This window comes from Lemur catta, chromosome 3 (assembly GCF_020740605.2).
Source record: "Lemur catta isolate mLemCat1 chromosome 3, mLemCat1.pri, whole genome shotgun sequence".
Classification (NCBI taxonomy): Eukaryota; Metazoa; Chordata; class Mammalia; order Primates; family Lemuridae; genus Lemur; species Lemur catta.
This window is the reverse complement of record NC_059130.1, coordinates 58,975,181-58,987,439: the sequence shown is the minus strand read 5'-3', so window position 1 is coordinate 58,987,439 and position 12,259 is coordinate 58,975,181. Positions and strand designations below refer to the sequence as shown.

General features: G+C 35.8%; 1 protein-coding gene and 1 pseudogene across 1 annotated transcript in view; one reads left to right on the top strand and one right to left on the bottom strand.

The window, feature by feature from the left end:
• COL24A1 (collagen type XXIV alpha 1 chain) overlaps positions 1 to 12,259 on the bottom strand; it is a 330,570-nt gene that overhangs the window by 102,120 nt on the left and 216,191 nt on the right. The window contains exons 34-37 of the mRNA XM_045547618.1: positions 7,885 to 7,938; positions 7,611 to 7,664; positions 6,246 to 6,299; positions 5,979 to 6,086 (exon numbers count right to left, since the gene is read on the bottom strand). Of these exons, the coding sequence (XP_045403574.1) occupies positions 5,979 to 6,086; positions 6,246 to 6,299; positions 7,611 to 7,664; positions 7,885 to 7,938 (270 nt within the window). The remainder of the gene's footprint in view (positions 1 to 5,978; positions 6,087 to 6,245; positions 6,300 to 7,610; positions 7,665 to 7,884; positions 7,939 to 12,259) is intronic.
• LOC123636080 lies at positions 10,969 to 11,055 on the top strand (annotated as a pseudogene).

Genomic DNA, 12,259 nt, shown 5'->3' with positions numbered 1-12,259 from the left:
CAGCAGCAAATCCAATCAGCTACACCTCCAAAATGTTTTCAATTTGACCACTATTCACCATCTCTATTGCTCTCTTGCATTCCAATCTGCCATTATTTTACATTTTGACTACTGACACAGCTTTCTAAGTGGCTTTACCCCATAGTCTGTTTTTTCACAACAGCCCAAAGGATTGCTAACAATGTTAAGCATACACCTCTCTCTGTTTAAAACCTTCCAAATGGCTGTCAATTACAATTAGAATAATCTCCAAACCTATTATCATGGTCTGTAATACCCTGCATTATCTGGATACTATTTGTCTGGCATCATGTTTTCCAGTTATTTATTAATACTACATTCTAGCTACATGGGCCTTTTTCCTGTTTTGTTTTGGTTTGTTTTTTAAAAATAGATCAGGACCCTTTCTGTCTTAGGGCCTTTGCATTACATATTTCCTTCTTCCTAAAAAGCTCTTTTTCTCAACTAGTCATGTGGCTGGCTTCCTCCTATGCTTAGGTGTCTGGATCAATGTAAACTCCGGTGTTACTTCTGTGACCACTACAATTTAAGGTCCACAGTTTTGTTTATTAATTTATCAGGTGATGATCATTTGGGTTGTTTCTACTTTTTGGCTATTATGAATAACATGCTGTGAACATTCATGTATAAGTTTTTATTTGAATACCTGTTTTTAATTCTTTTGGGTATATACCTAGGAATGGAATTGTGGGTCATATGGTAAGTCCATGTTTAACATTTTGAGGAACTGCCAAACTGGTTTACAAAGAGGCTGCACCATTTTATATCTCATCAGCAATGTATAAGGGTTTCAATTTCTTTAAATCCTCATTAGCACTCACTATTTTCTGTCTTTTTGATTATAACCATTCTAGTGGGTGTGAAGTAACTCGTTGTGGTTTTGATTTGCATTTTCCTGATGGCTAATGATGTTGAGCATCTTTTTATGTGCTTACTGGCCATTTTTCAATTAAGTTATTTGTCTTTTTATTATTAAATTGTTAATATATTCTAGAAATAAGTCCCTTATCATACAAGTCCCTAATACGATTTGCAGATATTTTCTCCCATTCTGCAGGTTGTCTTTTCACTTTCCTGATGGTGTCCTTTGAAGCAAAAAACTTTTAATTTTAATGAAGTCCAATTTATCTTTTTTTTTTTGGTCACTTGTGCTTTTGGTGTTATCTAAGAAGGTTTTGCCTATCCCGAGGGCATGAAGATTTACTCCTATGTTTTCTTCTAAGACTTTCATAGTTTTAGCTCTTACATTTAGGTCTATGACCCATTTTGAGTTAATTTTTGTGTGCAGTATAAGGAAAGGTCCAACTTTATTCTTTTGCATGTGGTTATCCAGTTGTTCGGCACCATTTGTTGAAAAGACTGTTCTTTCTCTCATTGAATTGTCTTAGCACATCACATGCTTTTTTAATTCAATTTATTTTATTCTTTTCCTGTAATTTATTTCATCCCTTGAGATAGCCAATAACATTAGCTATTGTTAAACAAAATTGGGAAATTACAGAGGGATTCCCATCAGAAACTATGTTCCTTTTCTGTTTGAAATCTTTCTCTGGCTTCTAACCACATGTTGAATAAAACTTCTTACTATGGCTTAAAAAGTCCTTCATGATCTGCTTCCTACCTATTTCTTCAAGTTCATCTCAAACAACTTTTCATTATTCATTGTGTGCAGCTGTAATAGCTTCCTTTTAGTTTTCTAAAAATACTTAGCTCTTTCTCACTTCTACATCTTGGCCTTTGCTGCCATCTACCTTGAAGTATCTTTCCACAGTCTTTGCATGACGGGTTCCTTTTTATCCTTCAGGTCTCAATTTAATCATCCCCTAATCAGACAAGCCTTTACTAACTAAAATATGATCTTTGCTCTCAACAAGTTGGCTTTCCTACCCTTAATCGGTTATTCTCTTTCATCACCCGGTTTATTTTCATCATCACATTATCACAATCTGCAGTGATCTTTAATCTGTCAGTCTTCTCCACTAGATTATAAAGTCTGAGATCAGAAACCGCTATTCTTGTTCCCCACTGTATCCCCAAAGCTTAATGAGTTCTTGGCTCATAGAAGCTACACAAAAACTTTGTTGAATTAATGAATGGACACATACATTTTATAGAATCACAGTCTCTGAGGCTGAATAAAAATTTAGAAAGTCTAAGCTAATATTTATTAAATTAATTAACTAATTAATTAATTTTGTTTTGAGACAGAGTCTTGCTAGACTAACAAGACTAGTTGGTGGGCTAGAGTGCAGTGGTGTCATCATAGCTCACAGTAACCTCAAACTCCTGGGCTCAAGCGATCCTCTTGCCTCAGCCTCTTGAGTAGCTGGGACTACAAGTGTGGAAAAAAATGTCTATATTTTTAGTAGAGACAGGGTCTCGCTTGTGCTAAGGCTCGTCTTGAACTCCTGAGCTCAAGCAATCCTCCCACCTCGGCCTCCCAGAGTGCTAGGATTACAGGCGTGAGCCACTGCACCTGGCCACTAATGCTTTTTTAAAGCCACAGAATCTTTTCTTCCAAAAAAAACCTATATAGAAGTGATCTTTTCTGACTGACATAGGAATAGAAGGAACAGAGCCCTGCTAATTCAGCATTCCTCATGACACAACCATCTTGGGAGGTTCTGCGTAGCTCCAACCCCTTTATTATTAATATGAAACCCCTTTTTATGAACTGAGAAACCAAAGAATGACTTGTCTAACAATGTACAGCCCTTTAATGTGAGAGCAGGGATTTGAACAATGGGTGCACGGTGGTAAGTGTAGGGCTTTCTATTTCTGTGTTGCTTTATGATGAAACAGTTCAGAACAAACAAGCCTAACACCAGAGTCATAGAAACCATTCAGATGACAAAGATTTAGATAATCCTTTACTCCTTAACACCATAATGCCACTCCAAATTCCTGACTAATTGTTTTTCAGGGTTTCCAAGGAAACTGCCTCAGAAACAAAGGTCGTGCATATCTTATTTTTTCTTAACTATTGATATTCCTCTCATCTTTATGACTTCACTGTTAAGATCTTATATTTAAAAAGCTTCTTTGAGAAGGGTGTTTAATTTCATCTTCTCTTAAGATATTCACTTCTACCTTAATATACTACCTTAAACAGATCAAACGCATTTTCAATAAATCCAACTGAATTTTGTCCTAAAGGAATAAAACAAGATAATTTCTTTTTAGTACATTGAACTTTGGAGTTTATAGCTCCACATCTGTTTAGATCTTAGATACCACAGTGGTAGATTTTTTAGCAATAGATGACAGACCATAAGTCAAGCAGATGTTTTTTTCAGATGCTTCCCAACTCTTTTCTCATAGAGATTTATGCATTTAGGTAACTGAGCATTTTAGCATAGAATCAAGCATAAAATATACAATTTTTTCATATGTTCAAAGAAGTTTATATCTTGGATTTGGAATTTGTTACTAATGCCTCCCTTGCCTTAGTTTTCAAACCAGACCTCATTCTTCAATCTTCTAGGAAGTAAGAGGAGCTTCTCTTTTCTTGAAAAAATTTTTTATTTCTTTCTTCTACTCTCTTTCTTGTTTATTTTGTAAGAATTCAAGGTAGCATCTTTGTGACACTGCCTAAGAAAGAATTTTAAAAGTGCAAAAATAAATCCAGCATCAGGCTGTCTGATTAAGCAATAGTTCCTTGGATCATAAAATTCTTTTGAAAAAATACACCATGGTATTTTTTATTGAGTTTATAAGCTGAAAGGCATTTAAAATTCCAAAGAGAACAACAAAGAGAATAAAAAAGAAACACACATGTGTTGTTGCTAAAAAAAGGCACTAAAGATGTGTACTAGGCGGGATTGTTCCTGGGAAAAATTATGAAGCAGATGAAATCTGTGTTTATCATTTTTCCATGCTTTGTTTTGAGCCTCTTTTTCATCTGTGCTCTGCCCATCACCAGCTGTCATGCTACATCATCCCTCTCTGGGATTGCCTGCTGTGTTATCTTGCAATGTGTGTTTGGGTCTTCCTTGTTTTCTTCCTCCCCATCAACTCTTAGGATTCTGGCAGGGAACTAGGCTGGTTGATTTAAAAAATCCATGCTAAAGTATGAAAATTGTTAGTAGCTTTTTTATATCAAAATGTAAATTTGACAAAAATTCTCAAGAAGATAATCATACTTTCTTGACATTTAGTACTTGGCTTCTCTATGGGTCCATGTTAATGGAAGAGGGATGAATCCTCTAAAGAAGATGAAAACTACTAAGAACCCTAGAAGGGCCAAAGCTGGTTACCTCATGGATTAATGAGGCTTAGAGACTTGTAAGTCAGAACATAAAAGTACCAGCTCTGCCATCTGCTATATTATCTTGTAGAAGTCACTCAGCTTTCTCTGAGTCTGAATTTTTTCCAGTTGCAAAATGGGGAATAATAAGATCTGTACGTTATTGGGAGGGTTCTATGAGAGTGTATAAGTGAAATTATACTGTTTTTTGTCTGGATCAATGATGTTTAAGATTGTTTTGGGGAAGATTCCCTAACACTTTGTGTTTGCTCTGGTGGAACATCCACCATAGTTTCCTAGGACAGAGAGGGCAGGCCAAAGGGGAAATGGGTACTTTACAATTATCGTAAAGCTGAAGGGAAAAAAGACTCAATTTGCCAGTGCTCAAAAAATGTGTGACACTTCTGATTCATCTTTATATTCAAATGTCAGTTTTAAATATGCTAGTATAAATATCTATTATTTGGGGGAAGAGATGTTACAGCATTATTTTAATTGCTGCTGAAGGGATTATAGTCATTGGTAAATGTGAACGGCAAGATGGCCAGCTTATGCTTCATTTATGATATTTGTTGTATTCTTCCAGGTAGCACTTTCCTCTTAGTCCTGCAAACCTATTTGAGCCCACGGGGGCAGGGGCTGTTGTAGGACATGCAAAGATCTGGAGGGTAGAAGCCAGAGGAAGAGAAGTACAGGAAAAAAGCACAAAGATGACAAACTTTATAAATCACGACTTTGTCTCTCAGCCTGCCTGCATGATCAGTTTACTCATGATTAGTTCCTTAGTCCTTCCCGAGCCCCCATGTGGAACTGCTGAAACACAGAAGCCCTGTGGTCTATCGGAAGGAGTCAAGACAGAGTGTCTGCTTTTGGAGAGCTACGAATTCTCTGGGGGAAGAGACCTACTTGCTTAAAAGGTACCGTCTTTAAAAGTCTGAATAAGACTGCCAGAGTGCAGAGGAAAGAGAAATCATTTTCTGGTGGGGTCCAAAGGAACAACTTCCAAGACAGGATAATATCTCAAAAGGTAAGAAGATTTAGAAAAGTAAAGATACAATAATCTTGAGGAGAACTCATGTTTAGAGGTATGAGACAAGAAAGAGAGAATAGTAAAGTAAAACAGCAAAATGACCAGAGAGACTGTCTCTGGAAGAATATAACAAATATCAGAAATTAACTGTGTTTAAGCAAGAGAGCTGTTATTCTCATTATTTATTCACATCTTCCAATTGCCTCAAGGTGAGAGAATTTGTCCACTGTAACATTTAGAATTTCCCTTGAAGTAATACAACAAGTTAGAATCAGATATTGATTGCTTATATTATGCTTGCAAAGAATTTCTTATTTCATCCTGGAGCTAAGATGTTATTCTACAATAATGTTATTTCTATGAATAAAGATCCAAAATGTTCAATCAAACTAAGTTTGAGACAACACAAAAGCATTCCCTTATACATGCTTTACATCAGAAGTTCTATGGCTATGAAAAAAGTGTCCACAAGACACAGAGAAAGAGTCTCTTTCCTCTTTGAATCTTAGGAGGGCTGATAATCCATCCTCAATTTTTTCCTCTTTCAAGCCACAGTTCTACACCTCCAATTACTCACTGGATATATAAGGGGTTAGAGTATGTATGTGTGTGTGCATGTGTGTGTACACATATGGGTACTGAATTCACTTAGAATTTGAAAATGAACGCGGTTGTACTCACCGGAAGACCCATTTGACCCATTCTACCCACAGGGCCTACAGTTCCTGGTAAGCCCATATCTCCTTTTTCTCCATCCTCTCCAGGAAGTCCCCTTCCTCCTGGGGTTCCCTGTAACCCAATAAAAATATTTTTAAAGAACAATGCAGTGAAATAACTATGCCACACAATATGCAGGTTTTTGTTTGGCACACAAAAATAATTATGTTTTATATTTTAAGGAGTCCACAAAACATCTACTTCATACATAATGTTAAAAGTATGATTTACCTTTAATCCATCTTTTCCTTGGAGACCATCTTCTCCAGGAGCTCCGGGTTCACCCTATTTTGCAGCAGAAACAGTAAGGTTAAATTTTTTGCTATATCATTTAATTTATTTAATTTTTTTCCTCCGGCACATGGAGAAAGTAGCTTGTTTGTGTTCATTTCTTTCTAATTCTACTTTATTTCTAAAGAGGATTTGACAGTATAACATGCGCGATTTAATTTTCCTTGAACAGCCCTGCAGATGATTTAAAGAGTCAGTGTTCTAAATTCAAATGTGAGATGGTCCCAGAATATTCATAAATTTTAGACAATTAAATTTAATATATATCCATTTGATAGCTACAGCAATTTATACAGCAAGAGCTGTGTTTCTGAGTTCAAGGAATGTATGTACTGCACCTCACAAAATTAGAGTGCCTTGCTACACTGAATTCACATGGGTTAATACAACTTGATTACTCCACCAGAGTTATAATCACTCTACCAGAATTTTAGAGTTTCTATACTTTCTCCCTTACAGAGTAGAGACAAAGATTAAGGCCCTAGTACATTAAAAAGCTGCCCTCTACAATAGATATGAAACTTGCAGAAATGCAGAGCCACACTTTATGGAGATATTACTGTAGAATTGGCTCTCTTGATACCTAAATTATTTAAAAGTAAATTAGTGCTTATTCAGAGTTGCTACATCTCTCCTATCACCAACATTTCCATTATCCTCACCTCCCACTCACCCACCTCCCCTAAAGATGGGAAAATGAAAAGACAGAAACCAGATGCAAAATAAATCTTCCTACTTTGCCTTTTAGTGAACAAATGTCTCTTAAAATTATCTTGGGCACTGTTATCTTAGGGAAAAAACTTATCACAGTTCAAATAAAGTCTGTCTATATTAGTATAACTTTTCTAAGCTATCTAGTTACAACTATCTGTAGTTATGCTCTGGCATCTTGTCAACTTTGCATGATTATAGGTTTGATTTTTTTAAGCACAAATTAGATTTCAATATTTTATCTGTCTTGTTAGGTCAGGAAATAGTCTAAGAGTTGATAATCAGTATTTTTTAATTTCTTCTTAATGCTAATATTAGTGACAATCACAGTGACTCTACATTTCTGGCAAGGGTTCCCCAAAGTACACCTGATTTTGAGAAAAGGATGTATGAAGTTAAAACTATAAATGTTACTAAATTAGAATGGGAGCAGGGTTTGGTATGCAGCTTTTAAAATTATGAAATAAAGACAAACATTTTCTATAATGTATCGAAAGGTTTATCATGCAATTTTTGAAGTGTTTAGGCTGAGAAGCTGTGAGTTTCTGAAATAAGTGGGTCAGTACATTAAAAAGGCTTCCAGTAGGCACTTACCCGTAACCCTGGTTCCCCAGTTCCTCCAACACTGCCTACAGGTCCAACATCTCCCTGAAGAAACAAAGGGAAAGATTAAACTCTTTTCTACTAGAACTGTCTGTCTAATTACAGAGGGTATGTCACAAGGAATAAGAGTTCCAAAACACTTCCTATTTTTATTTGCTGGCATTCACCTGCTTTCAAAATGGTGGGTGTTTGCCAAAATGTGCCAAATGTAGGAGATTCAATGGTGAAAGTTTAGAGACCCTCCTCTACTTTTTAGGAAGGTTACCTTTGGACCTGGCTCGCCTTGCAGACCACATTCTCCCTCGATGCCTGGAGGTCCCTACAAGAGAATGATTCGACACATTATAAAGGCAATAACAATCTCATAAGATGATGGTGCTAATTTTTAGCTCAAGGGTAAGATGTGTGTCCAAAAGAGGGTCTTTGTCACCCCTTTATATATTTCATGGCATGAGACCAGATACTTTCTGGGATCCTTTAACATTCAAATGCCAAAACAACTTCACCTGAAATCAAGACTTTTAAGACCAGTTTCTTCTAATCCTTTCTTTAAACCTTGGTCAAAGAATAAAAAACAAACTACCTTCTATTTCCTCTTCTAATTTTCCACCCTCATACTCTCACTCTTCTCTGTGTTTCCTCACCTTTTGCTTTTCCCATCCCTTTCTGTTGTACTTTCTGAAACCCACTTCCTTAAAAAAATTCATTGTTCCTTATTGGTTTTATAGAAAATATCACACAAATAAGAGACGAATTTATTCACATTACAAAACACACACATATGCGCGGAGCTTCTTTTCCAGCCTTCTTGCATGAGTGGTCCAGTTTTGTTGGGAAGCTTTTGGTTCTTATTACTTTAAAACATACAACTTCTTGCATTTCCCAGCCTGGCTATTTCTAGGCCTGAATCTCCTCCTGATAATTTCGGATGTATTGTTTTTGTCTCCCAGAGCCATTTATCTTGTTTTTGAACATACTATGTGTGTCCCTCCCTTTCCCCTTCCTTCCTTTCCTCACCCACACCTCTTCCTTTTCTCTCCCTCCCCTCCCCTCCCCTCCCTCCTCTTTTTTCTTTCTCCTTTTCTTCCTCTCTCCTTCCCTCTCTTTCCCATTTGCTTTCTCTCTTTCAGGGATTCCTAAATGTTTCTGATCCATGGATGACAAACTTCCTTATAACTATTAGAGGTTAAAATTTCTTTTATATCATCTATACTATTTTATTAATAGATGGGAGAAAGTTCAGTTTCCATTTTGACTCAGTTTCTGCAATCCATATTCACTTTGGTTTTTGTTTTTTTCCAAAATAAAAGTTTACATGCACAATAGAATAGATGGGCTTATAATGAAAAGCCTCAGTCCCATTCTTCAGAGGCCATTACCTTTGAATATTTTTTGTTTTTAGTTCTCCTAGTGGTTACTTCTATAACCCAATAAGTATAACTTGACTTTTGGATGTATTACTTTGCTAAAAGTTTAGTTCCTTTACACCACCTCCCTTTTTTATCATTTTCGCAATTTTTAAATAGTTGCTATATTATTTTAATTCTTCCATTGGTTACCTTTGTAACTTCTTCACTATTATGAAAGAGAGTATAGTGCAGTACATAAGTGAAAGGGCCCTGAAGTGAGACTGCCTGGGTTTCTGCTCTGCTTCACAAATTATAGAACTTAATGTGTTGCACTAAGATTAAACTTTCTCTTGAGAGAATTCCAACTTTGTTGGGATTTCTTCCATATCAAAATTACTTTCTGTTTTAATTTGTTGAGGAACCTCTTAAGTGTGTAAACGTTCCCTGTTCTCCCCATCCTTACAGTATTTGCTAGTTTTTGTCTTTTTGATAATATTCCTTCTAACTGGGGTGAGGTGATATCTCATCGTGGTTATGATTTGCATTTCCTTGATGACTAGTGATGTTGAGCACTTTTTCATATATCTGTTGGTCATTTATATGTCTTCTTTTGAGAAATGTCTGTTCAGGTCTTTTGCCCATTTTTAAATCAGGTTATTTGTTTTCTTGTTATTGTGTTGAGTTCCTTCTGTATTTTGGATATTAATACCAAGTCAGATATATAGTTTGTAAATATTTTGTTCTATTCCATAGACTGTCTCTTTACTCTGTTGGTTGTTTTCATTGCTGTGCAGAAGCATTTTAACTGAAAGTAATCCCATTTGTCTGTTTTTGTTTTTGTTATCTGTGCTTTTGAGATCTTATCCCCAAAATCACTGCTCAGACCAATGTTGTAGAGCTTTTCCCCTGTGTTTCTTCTGGGAGGTTTATAGTTTCAGGTCTTCTGTTTAAGTTTTTAATCCATTTTGAGTTGATTTTTGTATATGGTGAAAGATACAGGTCTAATTTCATTCTTACGCATGCAGACATGAAATTTTCCCAGCACCATTTACTGAAGAGGCCACTCTTTCCCCATTGTGTTCTTGGCACTTTTGTAAAAAATGTGTGAATTTGTTTCTAGGCTCTCTATTCCATACTATTGTTCTTTGTGTCTGTTTTTATGCCAGTACCATGTTGTTTTGGTTACATAGCATATTTTAAAGTGAGGTAGTGTTATGCATGTAGCTTTGTTTTTTTTCTTTTGCTCAGGATTGCTTTGTCTCTTTGGGGTCTTTTTTAGTTCTATAAAAATTTTTAGAATTGCTTTTTTTCCATTTCTATGAAGAATGTCATTGGCATTTTGATAGGGATTACACTGAATTTGTAGGTTGCTTTGGGTGGTATGTACATTTGCAATCTGCACCATTATGCTTATTTTAGCACTGTTCACAATAGCCAAGGTATGGAATCAACATAAGTGTTTAACAATAAATGAATGGATAAAGAAAATCTCATATATATACACAATAGAATACTATTCAACCCATAAAAAAGAAGGAAATCTTGTCATTTGAGAAAACATGAATGAACCTAGAGGACATTATGTTAAGGGAAATAAGGTAGGGACAAAAAAAATACTGCATGATCTCACTCATCTATGGAATCTAAAAAAGTTGATCTCATAGAGGTAGAGGGTAGAATGTTGGTTACTAAAGGATGGGGTGGTTAGAGGGGAAAGGAGATAGGAGGATGATGATCAAAGGATATATAATTATAGTTAGGAGCAATGATTGAAGGGATCTATTGTACAGCCAGGTGAGTATAATTAATGATATATTTTTGAAAAACACAAAGAGAGTAGATGTTAAGGGATCTCACCACAAAAATGCTAACTATGTGAGATAATGCATTTAATTAGCTAGATTTAACCATCCCACAATGTGTATATACTTCAAAAGATCATGTTATACATGATAAATACATACAATGTAGCAGTCAACTAAAAAAAAAGTAAAAAATTCATCGCTTCTTGGCCTTTTGGCTAAGATCAAGTGTAGTAAAAAAGTAAAAATTAAAAAATAACCTGATTTTAATCTGATAGACCTCCTGCAGTACTTATTTTCTCCCTGTCAGTCAGTCCCTTTTGGCCTCTTTTATTCCTTGCCTAGGCTAAATCCAGTAGCTGATCACTGTGGTACACTTTTTTGTTATGTCAATCCTGGATCAGTGCTTTAAATTGTCTTTACCATTTCTATTCCTAGATAAATACTGCTGGAAAAAATTACACCCTTACACAAAGTGGCATCATTACATGTTGAGAGGCACAGTGGCTAAGAGCGTGGGTTCTGGAGGCAGATTGCCTAAGTTTAAATCTAGGTTCTACCACTACTACTAGCTATTACTCTTGAGTAAGCCACTTAACCATTTCACACTTTAATTCCCTTATCTGCAAAATGGGGATAATAGCTGCACCAATCTCATAGAGTTATTGTGAGAACCCATTAATACAGTAAAGCATATAAATAAAGCTAGGCACCTAGAAAGTGCTCCATCATTAAGTATAATTATCATCATTATTATTAATACACTGCAAATTCACCATCTCCTAGTTCAGTTTGACTTTGAGGTATATCTGTTTTTACTTGTCTTTGGGCATTTCCCTCTTCCATTATCCTCAACCACTATTCTAAACCATCATATTTTCATCAAGTTGACTACTCAACCCCTACTCCTCACCACAAGAGAATTTTTATCCTACTCTCTTAAATAATTTCAAGCTATGAAGTATGACTTCTCTCAGCTGCCTTTAGGTGCAGAGGATACAGCATAATATAGTTATAAGCATTAACTTTTGAGTCAGATCAAAGCCAGGCTCTGCTACTTGTTAGCCATTTACCTTGGGCGGGTTGGCAAATAGGACCTTAACCTCTCTAACAGTCTTTTCTGGTTTCAGGAAAAGGTACTGCTATACATCTTGCAACACCTAATATTCTGGGAATAGCTTTTGACTTCTCTTTCCGCTTTACTTTCCAAATTCCACAAATATGCAGGTTCTGCAGAATTTATATAACAAATATTTCTCAAACCAATCCTTTCCTTTCCTTTTCTATGCCTGCTGCTTTAGTTCAGATGCCATCATTTCTTGCCTAGTTCAATGCAACAGCTTTTTAATAGGTATAACTGTCTTCACTCTTGTTTCCTCAAATACATCATTTATGCAGTTGTTAGAATTATCTTCCTAAAATACAAATTTGACTTTATTATTGCCCCGTTCTATACTCTACAATGATTTGCTATAGCCTGTAAAATAAA